The 20253-nt window shown below is 43.1% G+C and overlaps 1 protein-coding gene across 9 annotated transcripts in view; it reads right to left on the reverse strand.

The window, feature by feature from the left end:
- HECW1 (HECT, C2 and WW domain containing E3 ubiquitin protein ligase 1) overlaps positions 1-20253 on the reverse strand; it is a 449514-nt gene that overhangs the window by 244057 nt on the left and 185204 nt on the right. For all 9 annotated transcript variants that reach the window (XM_009452959.5, XM_063814176.1, XM_016957318.4 and 6 more), the window contains one exon: positions 6192-6516. In XM_009452959.5, coding sequence (XP_009451234.1) covers positions 6192-6516 — 325 coding nt within the window. The remainder of the gene's footprint in view (positions 1-6191; positions 6517-20253) is intronic.

Consider the following 20253-nt stretch of genomic DNA (forward strand, 5'->3'; position numbering starts at 1 on the left):
TCCATTCATGCATGAGATAATGGGTATTGGGTACTTTGTTCTGTTCCAGACATAGTGCTAAACCCTGGGGATACACTGGTGAACAAGTCACGGTCTATGTTCTCAGGGAGTTTCTAATATATTTGGAGATTTATTCAAGAAAACAGGTAATTTCATTAGAATATAGAATGTACAAAAGGGGGTTAATTATCAAGGAGCCACAGGAACATGAATGAGAAAAGGATGAAGGGGAGGTGAGAAGAATCAGCAAAGGATGATGAGGATGGCAAACACACACACACACACACACACACACACACACACACACACACACACACAATAATGAGAAAAAAGTATATTTTGCTGTACACATTTAAACACAATATATTTTAAAGGACTGGCTGTTAGTCCTGATAAGCATCCCCTTCCCTCACACTAACAATAACACTTAATCACAAGTATCACACAAGAAAAATAGAGTAGTCAGTATTCTTGCCTGGGCTGAGAGGTCAAACCCTTCCCCAAAGGCATTTGTTACCAGTTGTTAGAAAAGTTACTAGTCTTTGCTTAGGAATCAAACTGCATTGACAGGGTCAGCTGCAGAAATCCAAAATCAGTCTACATACTTTATGCAGAAAGGGATTTAATGCAGGGAATTCAGGGCTGGAGAAGTGGACTCTAGGCAGGGCCTCTGGAATCAGGATAACTGCCTAACTGGCTCTCCAACGAGGCTGATGCCTTTGCCTCACTTGCAAGGGCTGCCTGGGACCTGCTGAATATGAAAACTCAGTACAGTCACTGCAATCTGGAGGGCAGGAGGCTGCTGTCCAGGCCATGGCAGCTGTCTCTCCACCGGCGAAGACAGTGACCAGCCAGTGGCAAGTGGAGTAGGTCACTGCCTGCCCCCACCCCCACTGCCTGTTGGTGTCCAGGAAGCTAGAGAGTAGACACGGGATGCTGCTGCAGAAAAGCTCCATTTCTCAAGGCCATGCTTGTAGCAGCCACAGGCCCAAGAGCCTGGTCTAAGACCACTAGCTGTATTAGCTCAAGGAATCCTTTCAACAAGATTTTGAGGTAGGTGCTTATAGTATTTATCCCTATTTTGTAGTGAATGATTAAATAAACTGCCTAAGATCACATAGTAATGGTACATGTAAGCTTCCCCACATTTCACATATTCACCTTCCCGATCTTGCACAGGTGCAGCTAAATGAATCGAATTTGCATCCAGAACATGGCTGCACGGGAGTCTGGGAAATGTAAATTCAGAGGACCAGATTCTGCACTAGGGGAAGGCACAGGAGATGAGAGGAAAGAAGAGAGTAGGGGGGAGGAGACGGGAGGGGAGAGGAGAGGAGAGGAGGGGAGGGGAGGAGAGGAGGGGAGGGGAGGAGGGGAGAGGAGGGGAGGGGAGGAGAAAGAAGGGAAGGGGAGGGGAGGAGAGGAGAAGGAAGGGGAGGGGAGGGGAGGAGAAGGAAGGGGAGGGAAGGGGAGGGGAGGGAAGGGGAAAGGAGAGGAGAGCGGGGAGGGGAGGAGAGAAAAGGGGAGGGGAGAGGAGAACTGGAATGGATGCTGTGGGCCAAGCCACACTCTCCACCTCAGTGTGGAATGGGTGCTCTAGGCTCTCTACCAGGAGGCTGTTATTTTCTGCATTCTTGTCATGATGGAAGCCTCTTTGTGGGAGCAATATTACATCCCCTTTGAGGCAGGAAGCTTACATGTACCATTACTATGTGATCTTAGGCAGTTTATTTAATCACTCACTACAAAATGAGGATAAATACTATAAGTACCTACCTCAAAATCTTGTTGAAAGGATTCCTTGAGCTAATACAGCTAGTGGTCTTAGACCAGTGTCCAACATCTAATAAGCAGCTATTTCTGCTTAGAATCTGGGCCAAAAATAGGGCCCTCTATTGCAAATCCCTATGACACTTACTATGTAAAACCATTAATAATAACTTGAAGCACTAGCTCACATCAGTACTGTTCAAGATTTTGTCATCGTACATTTTGTACAGAACGTGTAGAGATAAGTTCCTCAGGAAAAGATTACATTTTCTGAGTGGTATGCATTTCTTCTGGTGTGTAGAATCCTACCACCTGCTCCTCAGTTTATAATAGAGAAAGGATCTTTGTGGATTATTACAATTTTAATCAGAAAGTTCTAATGAAGCTTACAGAAACAGACATACCTAAGAAACAAGTAATATATTTTCTCTGGATTTGTCTTCAAAATAAAAATCATAGCTATGATTTCCATGCCATAATCTATAATAGAAGAGTGGACAACAAACATGCTATTGCTGTTAAGAGTGGAATGAGCAAGCGAGCCCATAACTGATTAAAAGAGAGAATCAATATACTACCCAGGTCTCCTACACCCATCAGAAAAAAGATATGGCTTCCATTTTTCAGAGTAATTCATGCTTTCTGACAACCAAATCTTGGGAAAAAATCTCCCAGGATTCTCCCACTGTGGCTGGACCATGACTTCACTAAATAATGGGACAGGGCCAGGCACGGTGGATCACGCCTGTAATCCCAGGAGTTTGGGAGGCCGAGGTGGGTGGATCACCTGAGGTCAGGAGTTTGAGATCAGCCTGGCCAACATGGTGAAACCCCATCTCTACCAAAAATAGAAAAATTAGCCAGGGGTGGTGGTGCATGCCTGTAATCCCAGCTACTTGAGAGGCTGAATCAGGAGAATCGCTTGAACCCGGGAGGCAGAGGTTGCAGTGAGCTGGGATCGTGCCATTGTACTCTAGCCTGGGCAACAGAGCGAGATTCCATCTCAAAATAATAATAATAATGATAATAATAATAATAACAACAATAATAATGGGACGGGAGATAAAGGGAGAATCTACTTGTCTTTCTTACTACTAAGCCAATGATGTAGAAGCGCCATTCTCTTGTAGAAGCAGGAACTCTAAGCATAAAGTGATAGAGGAGCTCCTAAAAATCAATGCCACTTTCTCCCCTTCTGTGTCCTTTCCTTCATATTGTTTCTTTGGACACAAGAATTCTGTTTGTGCCTTATACAGCTTCTGCTCTTCTAGATTCTAATAGGGTGCCTGATGTAAAGGAAAAACTTTAATTCTTCAAGAGTTGGGTTCCATAAATCAGCAGCCACACTTCACCCTCCACATCCAGGTATCTTCCCCCTCTTATGGCAGAACAGTCCTATTTGCTTTGAGAGCTCTAGAAGTCCTACCATGCTGAAAGCATCACAACCCTGGCCTCTGCTGGACATTTGATGGCACACGGATGTGCCATGGCCCATACCCAACACTGCACCACAATGCTGTGCTACCCCTGTGGCAGCATGAGTCCTGAGCCAGGGGAGGCAGCTGTGTGACTGTGGGAGCCACTGATTCGACATCTCCTCATTCATGAAATGACAGATGAGATGAAACCACCATCTCTACATTTCTCAGCCTAGATCTCTGATTTGATCTCTGGCAAAGCACAGAAAATGTGGAAGATAAGCTACTAAGGACTTACACATTATTGACTTTTAAGATTCACAGACAATTTTGGATTTGGAAGTTATTTTTGAAATGCTATGCCGTTGAAAGTGTTGGCATTTTGCATTACATAACTTCACAGTTATATATGTGTAGCTACAATGAGAATAACAAACTGTCAAATTAAGGTTCTAGGATGATAAGTTGTGGTTACTTTTGTCTCAGTCAAAATGTCATGTTAACACCAGATCTTATTCATTCATGGAGTTTCGTAATACCTGATATGGCTACCCACCCCCTCCTCTACTACCCTCTTTGTTCTCTCTAGTCTCCTGGTTATCCTGCCCCTTCACCACCTCCTCTTCTTCTGTTTGAGTTCCTCGTCTGCCTCTCCCCTGCCCCCTCTCACTGTGACTATCTGGTGCTCTCTTTCTATACACAACACTAGAGTGAGCTTATCCACCCCCAAGGTGTCTGTTATCCCAAATCTACAACCCTAGCTCGGATCCCTGGTTGAGCTTCAGAACCATTCATTCATTCACTCACTGTGGACGCACGTCCCTCAGGTGTTCCACACTCAGTAATTCCATCTTGAGCTCATTACCTTCTCCCCAAACAGGCTTCTCTTCCAGTGGGTACCTAACTTGAGGAATAACATCAGCACTCACCAGCTGTGGGAAGATGCCCTTGAGTTGACTCAAAACTAGATCTGGGCTTGGCATGGTGGCTCATGCCTGTAATCTCAGCATTTTGGGAGGCTGAGGCTGAAGGATCACTTGAGCCCTGGAGTTTGAGCCTGGGCAATATAGTGAGACTCCATTTCAATAAAAAACCAAACCAAAAAACAAACCAAAACCAAAACCAAAACCAAACCAAATCAAACCAAAACCCTAGATTCGGAGCCTAAACCTAATTGCCTCAAGTGCTAAACAAAAGACACTCATGATGAAGGTCAGAATGGGTGGGAGGGGACTGTGGCAACACTGAAGGTTACAGGCCAGTCTAGGGAGGGTGCAGATGCTTAACTCCAGCTGATTAGAACCATGTGGTATCACAGGCTCAGGCTGCCAAATTGGAGGCTTTTGTGAAAGAAGCTAGAAAGTTGGGTTTCAACTTGAAACTTCTACATTTTAAGTGTGGATAATCAATCCAATTTAAAACAAAACAATGTAAATGAAACAAAATATGCGGCCGAGGGCAGTGGCTCACACCTGTAATCCCAGCACTATGGGAAGCCAAGGCAGGTGGATCACCTGAGGTCGGGAGTTCGAGACCAGCCTGACCAACATGGAGAAACCTCGTCTCTACTAAAAATACAAAACTAGCCAGGCGTGGTGGCACATGCCTGTAATCCCAGCTACTTGGGAGGCTGAGGCAGGAGAATCACTTGAACCCGGGAGGCAGAGGTTGCGGTGAGCTGAGATCGCACCATTGAACTCCAGCCTGTGCAACAAGAGCAAAACTCCATCTCAAAAAAAAAAAAAAAAAATGCTCTTTGGGCTGTTATTTTGCAATCTCTGTTCTTAATCTATAGTATCTACTTTTATTCAAGAACAATTTTTTTTTCAGAAATAAATTGAATTTTAACTTTTGGAAATCCAGTTCAGCTAGTCACAGCTATTTGTGTAAAAATTTCAACAATTTATGCACCTCCATCTTTACATTAATGTGTGTATTATAAACGCACTAACCAAGCTGATGGAAAAACCTTTAAGAGACCCAAGAATATTTCCCTGAGAACTAGTCAGATAGATAAGATCCCTTTTATTTTATCAGAAAAACTGTGCAGGTTGTAAACTATTCATAACAATCCATTACTTTCTGTGATGTTAAATACGGTGTTGTGTGTCTGAATGTGCAAATGTTGCAGAGCACAGACTGAAGGCAGAAGGCCTGGCCTCGGATGACCCGGTGTTGAATCTGTTGATTCTTGTGGCCTTCCAGCAATTATAACTCGACTTTTGGGTAAACACATCAATTTCCATGACAGCTGATTCTATCACATAAAATAGATGAAATACATTTTTCATTTAAATTGGTTTTCATAATTATAAGATTTTCAAAACCAATCCGTGGGAATGGTGAAACTTTCATAAAAATAATTGCCTCAGCATCCAACTTATTTGCATAATTTGTTTTGTTTGCAAAGACCTGAGAAAACTCACATAGAACAATTTCTTCTAGTAAACTTTCAACTTTGGAACTTTCAAAATTTTGAATAAATCTCCACCTAAAGTAAGGCAAGTCAACTTTCTCCAGCACCATGCCTGTATGCCTGTGAGTATAATCCCAGCTTGTCTGTTGAATACAAAGCAGTAAGAATGTTGGAAGAGCTGGCAAAGATTATGCTGGAAACTAAAGTGAAATTACCTCTACATACATTGGTTGGGCATATGGTGTTACTTTGTCTTATAAGCACATAGACTTAAAAACAGGCTTTGATATTAACTTATTCACAAGTAGAAGAGCTTCTATAGTTGAAAATGATAATGACATTTGTGTTTAACCACACCTGACTCTGCTATATCTCATGATTTTCTTCCATGGAATGGAGATGGCAAGAGAGACCTTATTGTCCATTTTGCAGAAAAACAAGGTCATGCAACAGTGGTCTTCAGTGTGTTAGAATCTGGCATATAACACAGTTGCTTGTATATTTTAATTATATTATAGAGTTTATTAAAATGTGACAGCATATGTAAAAGTGAATTATGAATAATACACTTGGCACATTCTACTCACCAATGAGGTACATGCCAATCCAGTCCCCAGCGTCCACTTCCTCCTTTATGTCCCAGTGGATGACCAGGTCCTGAGAGTGCCCGATGGAATAGTAGGAGCTGCTGACCATGAGCGTGGAGCGACTGTCCGAGGTGACCAGGTCAGTGTCGCTGGTGGAGCGGGGAATGGTGACGCCATCGTGGGGGCCGCCCCTGAGGTCCATGTTGTGGAACTGGTCGGGGTTGTAGCTGTATCGGAGCGGCTCCTTGCACCGGCGTCGGCTCTGGGAGTTTCTAGAAGGAGACGCCATGGCGGCCAGGCCTAAAAACCTGTTCTGGTACAGATTCTGTGGGAGCAAAGAGACAGTGAGCAGGGTCAGGGCACGCCGGCAACTCAGTCACCGTCATCACACGAAAACGAAAGATGTGCTGGGAGACACGCGCTGTGAGTGAGCTGCCCTGCTGGGCAGATATGAAACATGGCATAGAGCATCTTCCTCGTGACAAAGGCTGCAGCTCTGGGTTCACACGGGGACAGCAAGAACAAAAACACAAGTGCACCAGGGTGTCCTGCGTTTCCATGTTTTATTGGAGTCTCTGCCTCTCCCGGCTCTAACCCACTTGATACCAGAAGGACTGGGATGTGCAGAATGACCCTGAAGGTGTGACTATTCCCCAACCAAATGCCATCCCTCGAGTTCTCCAACGTCAATTAGATTGGATCTGATTTTATCCTTCTTTAAGGCAAACGATGATTATCATTATTAACCTCTGAGTGATCCCTGCAGCACTCAGGTCCCTACACACAGCCCAGAATTAGGAGTGGTCCCTGCTGGGTGAGGCAGTCACTCCTCCATTTACATCTTTCACTCTACAGAATGCCTTCGGGCTGTATGAAGTTTCTATGAAGGATTTCAAACATCCTAGTACTCTTTGAATACGATGATTTTCAATAAAATCCAATCTCAGAGGACTGTATCTCCCTTGGAGCCAATGTTATTGTAGAAAACATTGTACCTGATGAGAAAAAATGCATTTTTGTATTGTTTACAACTTTGAGCGCTTAAAATGAGCCAACCTGATGCAGAGCACTAACTCGTTTTGGGCACAGATAACTTTGAAAATACAGAAGGACAGGCAGCAAATAGAACTCATGCAGAAACAAGCAAGGGTGATTCTGACTTCATCAAAGTATATTAAAATTGCATTTAAATGAACATTTTTGGGGGGTCCTGGTTATTGAAGTTCATGTTGTTCTATATGTAGTTTTCAAGAAGAGAAGATTAAGGCCTAAAAAAGTGTTGACTCATGAAGTTTAGATCCCAGGAACTGTAACTTCTTATGCACCTAATCAAATGCAAATTATTGACTTTTTGTTTACCAGCTGTGATGAGCAGACCACAGCAATAGTCTACTCTTTCAGTTAGATCAATCTAGTTAGCAGTAATTTAGGCCTGCACTTTTTCCATCCTCCAAGACCAGGACGTTGTAAAAAGTCTATTAGCCTGAGAAAGCACAGTGTTGGCATTCTGAGTCTTGGTCCTCTATGGCCATGGGGCAGGCAGGCCCTTTCACTCATCTGTGTCTCCTGTTTGGAATTCCTTTGGCCCTACTGGTGGTTGCTATAGAATTATGACAGGCAGACAAGACAGACTCCAAAAAGCATCTCATCACCTTATTGGGACCATATTTCTTATTTTTTCAAAATGCTTGTCACTATAGCAGTATGAAAATAGATGGACCATGGTGTTGCCTGGAAACCATCCCTCCTCTCAGGAAGACTGGCAAAGCGCTGAAGGCCAGGGAAGCAGGAACCACCCACCTATCTCAAGGCACCATGGCTATTCTGGGCAGTTCAGGGAGGATCTCAGTAAACTGACAGCCCTCCAGGAGGCTCTGTCCAGAGACCTTTGTAAAATCCCCAAACAGAAAGGCTGCTGCAAGAGCACAAGGTTTGTTTAGTTCCCACATACTTTAAGTGGGCTAATACCATCTTACAGTATTACAGAGATTCAAAATAATTATGAATTAGACCATAATCAAAGCTGATGCAGCATCTACCAGCTTCCCAGCTGTGGGTCTATCGCTGGACAATTTAATCTTTCTGGACCTCGGTTTCCTCCTCTGTAAATGGGCTGTTGTCAGAATTTAATGAGACAGTGCAAGTCAAGTTCTTAGTACAGTACCTGCTCAATAAATAAAAATCTCTTGCTAAGATATTACTGGTAGTGCTTTAGGAAGGAAACCTCACTGAGACATAGGGCCTGGGCACTCAGCCAGGCTCCGTCACTGAACAGGCTTCCTTTATGTCACCCCAGAGTCCTCACTCTTATGAACTTGCATTAAATTCAAGAAACCTTCAGGTTTTCTTACAAAATCAAAGTGCCAAGGGTTACACAGCCTAGTGTGTTTGTAAAGGTGCTCTATATACTGGTGCTCAGGGGAGAGGCTCCTTTATTTGTAAGGTTTACGATTGAGTAGGATATATTTGCATTCATGATGAAGAGCCTAAGATAAAGATTTTTATGTACGTGGTTTCAATCAGGGCCTCAAAAGGATTGTAGGGTGTTTCTCTTTTGCTGAAGACAATTCTGCTATTGTATTTTTACCAAAATCCCCTGGAAACTAGAGAACTCTCCTGAAACTGTCAAATTACGCCAGTGATCACTGTCCACATGGTGAGAGCAAAGGTAGAGAAGGAAACATTAGTCAAAGAAGACGTTTGTCAGTGATTACTGGATTGGAACGATGACATTTGTCCGGGGTAAGCAGGGCAGCCTCAAAGCCGTCCCTTGCACCCCACCCTCTCCCACCACCCTGTCTTTGCACACATCCTCCCCATTCCTACTTGCAGGCAGGATCTGCACTTCTGCATCAGAATTATGCTCCAGCACCAACTCTGCTGTAACCGCTCCTTGCCTCCTTCCCATTCCCAAGAGTGGAACTTTCTGCTCCATGATGCACAGGAATCCCATTCCCCTGCAGGGATTCTTAGGTACTGTTGCTAGTTGATCTGTCCATGTTCACTCCTACACTGTGAAGTTTTCTCCTCTGTATATCCCCTGTACCTGGCATAATTCCTGCCACGAAAAGCCCCCAAAGCTTTAATTTATATAAATTATTTTATTCAGTGATATCCCTTCTTGTTCTAGAAAGGGTTTAAGATGGCTTATAAAAATAGATAAAATGGCTGGGAGTGGTGGTTCAGGCCTGTAATCCCAGCACTTTGGGAGGCTGAGGCAGGTGGATCACTTGAGGTCAGGAGTTCAAGACCAGCCTGGCCAACAAGGCGAAGCCCCGCCTCTACTAAAAGTACAAAAATTAGCCGGGCATGTTGGCAGGTGCCTGTAATCCCAGCTACTTGGGAGGTTGAGGCAGGAGAATTGCTGGAACCCAGGAGGCGGAGGTTGCAGTGAGCCAAGATTGTGCCACTGCACTCCTGGGCAACAAGAGTGAGACCCCGTCTCAAAAAAAAAAAAAAAATTACAGAAAGGCATGATAATTTAGTAGTAGATGGTACATAGAAGAAAATAAAGATATGAACACAAAGTTATGCAGGAAGGAGATGAACTTAAAATTGTATTCCATCATGTCCTAAACAGATGTTTTATTAAAGACTCACAACAGTTGCTCCTTTTTATTTTTAATTTCCCAGCTTTATTGAGGTATAATTGACAAATAAAATTGTATGACTTTTAAGGTGTACAATGTGAAGATTTTATATATATATAAATATATCATATGTTATATTATATATAAATATATCATATTATATATAAATATATCATATATAAATATATCATATAATATATATAAATATATCATATAATATATAAATATATCATATAATATATATAAATATATCATATAATATATAAATATATCATATAATATATAAATATATTATATATTATAATATATAATATATTATAATATATTATATATTATAATATGTGAAATATATATTATAATATATAAAATATATTATATATAAAGATATAATATATCAAAATATATATATAATATATCAAAATATATTATATATAATATATCTCATATATTATATATAATATATCATATATATTATATATAAATATATTAGATATATTATATATAAATATATATTATATAAATATATGATATTATATTTATATAAATATATTATATGTTGTATTATATATAACATATATAATATATAATATATTAATATATTATATTTATATATATTATATGTTGTATTATATATTATATAATATAATATATAATATGTTATATATGATAAATATAATATATAACATATTATATATAATATTATATAATATATAATATATTATATATACTGTATATAATATATTATATATTATGTTATATAATATATAATATAATATATACAGTATATATAATATATAATAATACATTTCACTATGTGTGTGTGTGTGTGTATATATATATATATATATATATATATATATATAGTGAAATGATTACCACAATCAAGTTAGCTAGCACATCCATCCCTCACCTATTTACCCCATTTTTATTTTATTTTGTTTTGGTTTGTGGTGAGCACATTTGAGCAAATGTCAATAGTTGCTTCTTGAACACAGCAGGTGGATAGAGCTGATTGCTCAACATGCAATTCGTTTGTGGCTATGTTTCTCCCAGACATTCACAAGTGTTTCTAGCATATACTATAGACTCATCAGTCTGGAAGAAGCAATTTAATCATTCTCTCTTCACATCTGAACTGTGGGAGATAGATGAAACTCTGTCCTGTTTTTAAATAGCCCTGGATAAAAGGCCACTGTCTTCCTAGACAGTGATTCCAATGTCTTACAACTCCATCATTCTTCCTAACCTCTAAAGCAGATCTCCCCAACAGGAGACCTCCTTTCTCTTTCCTCTCTGCAAAGGGTGGCCCTCCCGATCTCTGTATGTATGGGAAATCAACGGATATCACTAAATTTCTCCCAGCCTTTTCTCCAACCCACTAATAACTCAAGTATCTTTTGTCTTCTTTTCCCTTTGGTGATAAACAATATGAACTGATAGGAGGACCACAAGAATATCAGCAATAGTTTCAATAACACTGTAATTTTCCAGTTATTGGTTGTAATCATGTGGCCCTAGTTACGGGCTATGTCAAGCATAGATTTTAGTTGACGCTTGAAAAAATGGGTCTGATAAGTGAGCCTCTGAGAGCAATTTAAATACACTGTACAAAGTGCCCTCCTATGGGAGTAAAAACCATCTGCTGGTTTTTTTGTTTTTGTTTTTTTTTCCTATTTGTAGCAGAAGAGCCACCAATGTTTTGTTTATTTGTTTTGCTTTCCAACTTAAATGACATCGTAATTGTTGAAATGTTTTGAATTAAGTGATATGCTCTTTGTTGTTTTTCTTTTTTTCTTAATCTTGGAATAGGCCTTGTGGGTTTAATATGTTTTAAGATATTCTCATGGAGTATAGCACATTAACAAAAACAAAACCTGTAAAAAAACAGAATCTTAAAAGCAGAAAATCATCACTTCTAGGGATGAAACATGTTATTATGCATGGATTTTTTTTTAAGAACCTGGAGACAAAAGATTCTGCTCTGTCAGTTTTTATCTAACTAAGTCATTAATAGCATTTCTGTCTTGGAATATAAAGCCGTGAGTGAGTGCCATCTCAGAAATGAAAAGAAAGCAGACAAAGGCATGTCTATAATAGAGAAAATGACTCTTAAAAATGGCCTCTACACCAAGGAATCAAAAATTGTAAGTGAAATACACAGCCCTTGAAGGAAGCTTCATTAAAGTATATAAGATGAGGTTATAGAAACTGGCATTACTTAGTTGGAAGAAAGACCGTAATACTTTTTTAGTCCATGAGCAGATTTTACTTTGATCAAGAAGATGCCTGCAGCTTTTGCTATCCTGCACTCGGCTTTGTTATGCCACCAGGTGGGTAATGGAACTTAAAAAAAAAAAAAATCAAAGCTTATCTTTTTCTACAAAGGATTTGAGAAAATTTACAAACCAAGAAATGTATAATAAAATAGGAAAATACAAAACAGACAGAAATCAGGAAGTAGCAATATGAAGGAAGACAAAAATAGTTCTGAGCATTTGCTCTATGCAGCGGACTTTTGTACATCTCATTAAAACATTATCAAGGCCAGACATGGTGGCTTATGCCTGTAATCCCAGCACTTTGGGAGGCTGAGGTGGGTGGATCACCTGAAGTCAGTAGTTCAAGACCAGCTTGGGCAACATGGCGAGACCTCGTCTCTACTACAAATACACAAAATTAGGCTGGGCGGGGTGGCTCACACCTGTAATGCTGGCACTTTGGGAGGCTGAGGTGGGCGGATCATCTGAGGTTGGGAGTTCGAGACCAGCTTGACCAACATGGAGAAACCCCGTCTCTACTAAAAATACAAAATTAGCCAGGCGTGGTGGCACATGCCTGTAATCCCAGCTACTTGGGAGGCTGAGGCAGGAGAATCACTTGAACCCAGGAGGCAGAGGTTGCAGTGAGCCGAGATCGCGCCATTGAACTCCAGCCTGTGCAACAAGAGCGAAACTCCATCTCAAAAAAAAAAAAAAAAAAAAAAAATTAGCTGGGCATGGTGACGGGCGCCTGTAATCGCAGCTGCTGAAGCTGAGGCAGGGAGAATCGCTTGAACCCGGGAGGTGGAGGTTGCAGTGAGCCGAGATCATGCACTGTACTCTGTGACAGAATGAGACTCCGTCCCCCCCAAACAACAAACAACAACAAAAACAACAACAACGAAACACTATCCAGTTTCACTATTCTCAGGTTGCTAGAAAACCCAGCTCAGAATGTTAATAAAAATTCTGAGGTCATCCATCGTGTGGCAGGAAATGGGGATTTGAGCCTGTTTATGGGCGATTATAAGAGGGCACTTTTATCATTCTTAAGCGTTCTCTCCAAATTATAAAACAGATGGACAGAATTGCAGTAATTGAGATTCAGATACTTCTCTGAGCTTCTCGGCAGCCAAGAAGATAAAAGGAAAGCTTAGTTCTTATGATCAGAATACAGGGACTTTTTTCTTCCTCCAAGTTCTTAACAAAATGTTTCATCTTAGACTTTCTGTAGGAAACACAATGAAATGTGGTGACTAAGATCTTAAGAGACTTTTAATCACGATTATAGTGGCAGATTCCTCGTACAAGGCTTTGACAAAAGCCAAGGTCATCGCAGGAAGATAGTTCATTAGGGACTGAGCGACTGTGCTGTGTTGCCTTCCAACCACATTCCAAAGTCTACCTGGCTCAGTCACTTCTAGGGGAAGCTTATACCCCAAAGCTTCCACTCTGAACTCAGTGACTGTTCTCAGTCCCGCAGCTTCCTCTCTGGCCTCAATGGAGATTTCGATCAGAGCCTGAATGAGATGTTCTGTCTAAAACTGCCTTACCTGTCAACTTATTTTTTGTCAGTCCCCTCTACTTAGAAGGCAGGCACCAAGACAGCAGCCCAGCCTAGCTCCTTTAGGTCTGCATTTCCAGCAAAAGTAGTGCCTGGCAAGAACATAGATGATGCTCAGTAAATACTTTGTTGAGGCTGGGTGCTGTGGCTCACGCCTGTAATCCCAACACTTTGGGAGGCCAAGGCGGGCATATCACCTGAGGTCAGGAGTTTGAGACCAGCCTGGCCAACATGGTGAAACCCCGTCTCTACTAAAAATACAAAAAAATTAGCCATGTGTGGTGGCACGTGTCTGTAATCCCAGCTATCCCAGGAGGCTGAATCAGGAGAATCGCTTGAACCAGGGAGGCGGAGGCTGCAGTGAGCTAAGATTGCGCCACTGCACTCCAGCCTGGGTGACAGAGTGAGACTCCATATCGATAAATAAATAAATAAATAAATAAATAAATAAATAAATAAATAACTGTGTTGAATGAATGAATGCACTTGTGGGTAACGTGTGGGCTGGGGTGCACCTGGACATGGGGCTCTGCTCCTTGAGCTCAGGAATTCTTGTAAGCACTTATTTTGCCTTAAGCACGAGGCTTGGTGCCCAGAATTGCTCGAATTGAGTTCCTGGTTCCTGGACTGCACTGGGATGGGTCAGGTGTCCGGATGCAGGACCAGCAGAAGCACCGGGAATCCCTGAGGCAGCACAGGAGAAGTGGGGATGGCCTGGGTTGGAGGGTTCGGAGACAGGCCAGGGCAGCTTTATCCAGAGCTCTACTTGCTGCTGGGCCCTGCTGGTCCTAACAGTCTAAAAGCAGAAACCTCCTACCCAACCCAATGGCAGGCACAAGAGATCACAAAAATCACTGCAGCCCACGCATTTCCTCTGAGTCACGACTGTTAAGGGAAACAATTCGTTAGGCTAAAAAGAAGGGCTCCACCTCTCTGGGAATTGCCTTCATCACCTGTCAAATAAGAAGAAAGTGTTGGGATGAGATTAAATACTGCCCCTGGGTCCTCCTCTCCCTCTCACATCCTGAGATTGGAGTCCTGCTTACCCATTTGTACCTCTGCTTGGGAACTGCTGTGTATGAGGGATGTTGTGGGACAGGGGCGGGTGTAGGGGCTCTCAGGTGTAAGGGAGGAGAGTGGGAGGTGGCTGCTAAACCGCCATCTCTGTCTAACTCTTCAGCTCCCAGACACCTGTTCCTGAAACCTGTGCCTCAATTTGTGTTTTCAGCCTCAAAGCCATGTGCTAAAAAAGCTTTCTTTTGTGCTGGCCATTGTGTGGAAGAATATCACAGAATTACATAAACTAAATTGTGTGGGCTTCTTTTCTTTGAAAAAGAAATAAAATCCCACTCATTGCTGGCTGAAAGGGAACATTAGGGGGAGAAAATTTTAATAAGCAAATCAAGCCAAGCCAGATAATATCCACACAGGAAGTCATGATTTAAAATACAAGGAACTTGTTAAAATGACAGTCAGACACATTATTTTAGGAACACATAATGCCTTATCGCTCATAAAAAAAAATCCACCAATAAGTGTAAGGTTGAACATCCCCTCCCACTTTTGACTCTGCAGCCCTTTGATGGCAGGTGTTGGGGGGCGGGGGGTGGGGTGGTCTTTGCTCCTTGTCGCTCGCACACCATTCTCACTCACACGTAAGAGAAACCAGCTGGAGGCCAGGCTCCAGGAGGGGCATGATTGGACCATTCACTGCTTTGCTCAAGTCTAGGATTGCTTGGTGCAGCTCTGGGTTATTTGGGAGGTTTATGTTTGGAGGTGTTCAGCAGCGAAGTTGCTGAAATCTGGGTGGTTTGTATGGGCAGAGGAATGGGCAGGGGGCTGTGGGTGTGGGAGAGGGAGGAAGGTGGCAGCCAGGAGGGCCTCGTCAGGTTAGCTGGGGCAAATTCCTGTTCATAATATTTAGCACCTCCTCTGGTTTACACAGAAAGGAAAGGTGAGAACTGGTATTCCTGCATGTGTGTGTGCGCGCATGTGTGTGTGCACGTGTGTGTGTGTGTGGTGTGTGTGTAAGACACAGAGACAGAATGAATGGGAACTTACAGATGTGAGAAAGAGACCCATTTTTCCCTTCTCAATGTTAGGAAATACTGTTTCTTCCTCAGGAAGGCACTAGCCTGATTGAAAGTGGAAAAGTTTCCTCTTTACCTACTGATACCTGCAGAGGAAAAGGATATGTGTTCACCTCCCAGAACCACAGTGCGGCTCCAGGGGCCCAAGGCGCCCAGCTCCAGGAGCCCTGCGGACCATACAGGAGAGAAAGGGAGGTGGAGCTGCTGTGAGCCAGCCACATCATCCTCCCGGGGCGGCCCCGTACCGGGCATTTGTGAGGAGCCCCCATGATGACCTCAGCCTCACTCCATCCTGAGCCCAGCAGGGCGTGTGCTGTGCTGAGTGGGGTCACTGTGTCTCTTCCCATAACCAGGGCACCACCACCTGCTTGGCTACAGTCCAGTCTCCAAAAGCCAACCCACAATACTGTGAATCACACAGGAACCCACAGTGACAGTCATGGGAGGGTTCTGGGCCAGCCCCTCCTCTTATTCACCGGGAAGCTGAAGCCTCAGAAGGGCAGCTGCCTGCCCTGACCACGCAGCAGGGGAGCAGCAGGGCCCCAAGTGGACCTTGAGACTCCCCGCGGCCAGTTAGCTGCCTCATCCATGGCCTGAGCTGCCTGGCTTGGGAGGGAGCCTCAGGCTTGTTGAGAAGCCTGAGGAGCCTCAGGCTGTTGTAAGCCAGTGTGTTTCCCTCCTCCATTCATGGTCGTGTCCTCATTTGCCTGCTATTAGGTGATGGGGCCAGACAGGGATTACAGTTCTAAGAAATACACTTAGGAGGGTTTCAGATGCAGTGCTGAGTTTGTATCCTCATTGAAATTAATACTCAAAAGCATGTTATCATTTGTCATGGAGGATCAAGGTGCTGTAAAGATGCTCTCTTTTAAATTCTTATATCCCCTGGGTGGTTTGACCCAGCATCTTTGGGTTTATTTTTAAGTAAATCCTGTCTTTGGTTTTCTTCTCCTGCTTCCTTTTTTTTTTTTTTTTTGACAGAGTTTCCACTCTTGTTGCCTAGGCTGGAAGGAAATGGTGCGATCCCAGCTCACTGTAGCCTCTGCCTCCCGGGTTCAAGAGATTCTCCTGCTTCAGCCTCCCGAGTAGCTGGGATTACAGGCGCGTGCCACCGTACCTGGCTAATTTTTTTGTATTTTTAGTAGAGAAGGGGTTTCACCATGTTGGCCAGGCTGGTCTTGAACTCCTGACCTCAAGTGATCCACCTTGACCTCCCAAAGAGCTGGAATTACAGGCGTGAGCCACTGCATCTGGCTTCTTCTTCCTTCCTTTAGCCCAGTCAATCAGGAAATGTGGATGGAGTCTTTAATGTGTACCAGGCCTTGTGCTAAATGCTGAGTATGGATACAGAGAGGACTTAAACAGTGCTCATAGCCTCGGAGAGTTTGGTGCAGGAGGCAGACATTTAAGCAGTCAACTATGACACAATGGTGAGGGCAATAATGGGGTGGTGGGCATGGTCCCCCCTAGAAGGGAGAGAGATGCTGGGACCACCTTCCCAGATGGGAGGACATGGAAGCTGGACCTGGAAGGAAGGGCCAAGAGCTGAGGGAAATCCAATCTAAGCAGAAGGAACTTCTCGTGGAAAAGCGTATCTTTACTAGAAGCATGCTGAGCTTCCAGATTCAGCAGAGCTCCTCTTAGCTGTCTGCCAGACAGTGTTGGGGGCAGCTGGAAGTGTGTGAAAGGGGTCTCCCATGGCACACCAAGAAATAAGACCTTCTCCATTGGAGAGTAGGGGGCCACGGAGGTTTTGTTCACCTTAGAAACTTCACACTGTAGCAATGAGGGGGAGAGCAAGGTGGACAGAGCTGCTGTGTCTTGGGGAGCCCAAGTATAGCTCTCCTGAATGCCAAGGTCTACATGCAGGGAGAAGCTTTACCGATCAAGTGGTCCCTCAAGTCTAAACAAGTGGCACCGTGGCAGAAGTTACTGACGAAGTAGCAGGGGCGGCTCCTGGGCGGGTGCAGGGACAGTGTGCAGCTCTCACATCAGTGTGGGAGGTCATCGTACCTGCTTTTCCAAATCACCCATCAAGCCAGAAGAAGGCCCCATGTTGGACTGCAGCTCTGATAAGTGTGCCAGTCATTGGGATTATGAACCATAATGCCCATCATCAGTACACAGTGGGGTTGAACCAGCAGCAGCAGCACTTTCCTTTTGTGATCAAAGTGCCCCGGATGAACATGGCCATATCTGATATAAATTCAGTGTTGATGTCTCAGAGCATTTATGAGAGCAACTTAGAGCCATGATGAAGAGTAAAGCAGGCATGGCCGTTAGCAATATAAAGTCATCTCTCTCTCCTACATTTCATACCTATATTGGCAATATAAAGGAATCTCTCGCTCCTTCCACCCTTCTTCCACCCTCTTCTATCCCTCTTCCACCCTTGAAAGGAGACAAAGCCAGTTCATATTCCAGATGGGGCCACAGGTAGCACGTTCCTTCCCAGGTTCCTTCCCTGTCATCACTCTGCCCACTCTTGTGCTCTTTCTAGCTCTAACTGTTACTCAGTTCCAATTCTGGCTGCCACACACCTTAGCCACACCAGGCTGCACCATCTCAGCACCAGGCTGTGATAGGAGGACTGGCAGAGGTGGTTTACCTCAAGAGATTCCTATTGGAAGAGGAAGGAAATAAGGAAGAACTGGCAATATATGTATAGAATAGGCCTATCTGTAGTGATTTAGGATAGAATGGGGGAATTGAAAGGATAAGGAGGAGAATTAACCCACCAGCACCTCCATCAAGCTCTCAACATTGATAGAAGAAAGAAATCACCAAGGGGCAAAGACAAAGCCTTGCTTTTTAAGTGAGCCACAGCAGAATGGACACCTGTCTAACAGAGTAAGAGCTCCATGGGGAAAAGTCCAACAGCATCAAGATATCCCTGTGATCAAAACCAGCAAATCAGGTGACCTAGATGAGTGGCATATTGCTTTATTAGCAGTTATTCAGGGGAATGGTAAAAGAAAGGAACAATTCTATTTTGAAAACAAAAAAATGGGATTTGATACTCAGCTCTGACAGCAAAGGAGAAATGATCACTAAGACTCTGTGATATGGGCTGGGAGTGTGGAGGAATCGCCTCAGTCCAAAGTTTCACTGGGTTCTAGAAGAACATTAAAAGGAAGGGGACACTTAGCTACTATGATTTCTTAAATGTCTCAGGCGACACTTACTGCTGAAATTCTTTAACATATTTAACAGAAAGTCTCTTCTGACATTTTCCACACAGCTAACCTTTCTGATTTTTCAGAGCTAAAAGGAAGGGACAACAATTGAGGCAGTTTGGAAACTTTTTTTTTTAAGTCTTTTTCTCAATTATGCAGGACTAAACTTGGAACCTTTGAACTCACGGACAAAAGCTATTGTCTGCTGTGGGATTTTGGACAGTATTTTCAATTTTACAGATGAGGGAAAAGGCATGGTTTTCGTGCAGTCCATCTCTATTGCTTAGATGCCCGTGACCATCTCCTAAGCTTGTCTCTGATACACCAAAGATGCACCAAATATATACCAAAGATACCGGGAAGGTACCAGCCCCACGGCCTCTCCCACCAATTCCGGCCTCGTGGAATCTTTGCTCAACAGTGTAGTATAGGTTCACATTAAATTCCATGAGATAAACAGTTGAATTGGTGCTACCTCCTTGACTCTCTATAGCAATTATCAGATGGCAAACCCATGATTATCATCTCACTAAGACATTTTTCACTTGTAAGCTGATGCTTAGACATCTCTGGCCTCGAGGATACGGTAATATATTCAAGGGCACTCACTGCCATTTCCACTGGTTACATGACAAGCCATCTATGTCCAGACTAATAGAAACTCAGAAGTCTCAATGATCTGGATATTTTAGAATTTCCTTTTCATTTGAGGCTTGAATTAATTATTCAGATAACATCTCTAATTTTCCATTTTACCTTGTATGCGGAAAACAGCAGAGATTAAAGTGCGGTCTCGCTCCAGAGAATAAGAGCTGTGAAAGGAGCCTCGAGATGTGGGGGCGGCAGACAGAGCCTGCACCTCGTGGTAAGTGGTGGCAACGGAGACCAGCTCATTGCAGGGAGGCCCCTGACTTGCCATTCACACTGCTTCTCAGGCTTTCTACAAAGCTCCAAGAGACTAAGTATTAAAAGGAAAGTGAGACAATGAAAGTAATTTGGGTTTTTCCAAGAGGAAACATCAGTTCTGAGGAAGCTAGAGCCACAGGTACATGCTACTGAGTCTTAATGCCTCACACACTGCAAGACTTGGGCTTTGCTCTTTGCAAAGGACAGGTCTCATTGCCATCAGTCATCAGAGATAAACTCATCATGTCAGTGCCTCAATTATGATCCCCGGTCGGAGGCTGGCATATGACTACTGCTTTATTAATACTACTTGGAGGCAGTTAGAAGCACATGTCAGGGGGACTGTAAACTGCTAAGGGTGCATTTCCCAGCAGGGCTTCATTTATTTATTCAGTCAACAAATGCACATGCCAAACCCTGGAAAATGAACTGAAATAGAAATGATGGCCTCTGCCCTGGAGATTTAGGACTTATTCCT

Source organism: Pan troglodytes, chromosome 6 (genome assembly GCF_028858775.2).
Source record: "Pan troglodytes isolate AG18354 chromosome 6, NHGRI_mPanTro3-v2.0_pri, whole genome shotgun sequence".
NCBI classification, from domain to species: domain Eukaryota; kingdom Metazoa; phylum Chordata; class Mammalia; order Primates; family Hominidae; genus Pan; species Pan troglodytes.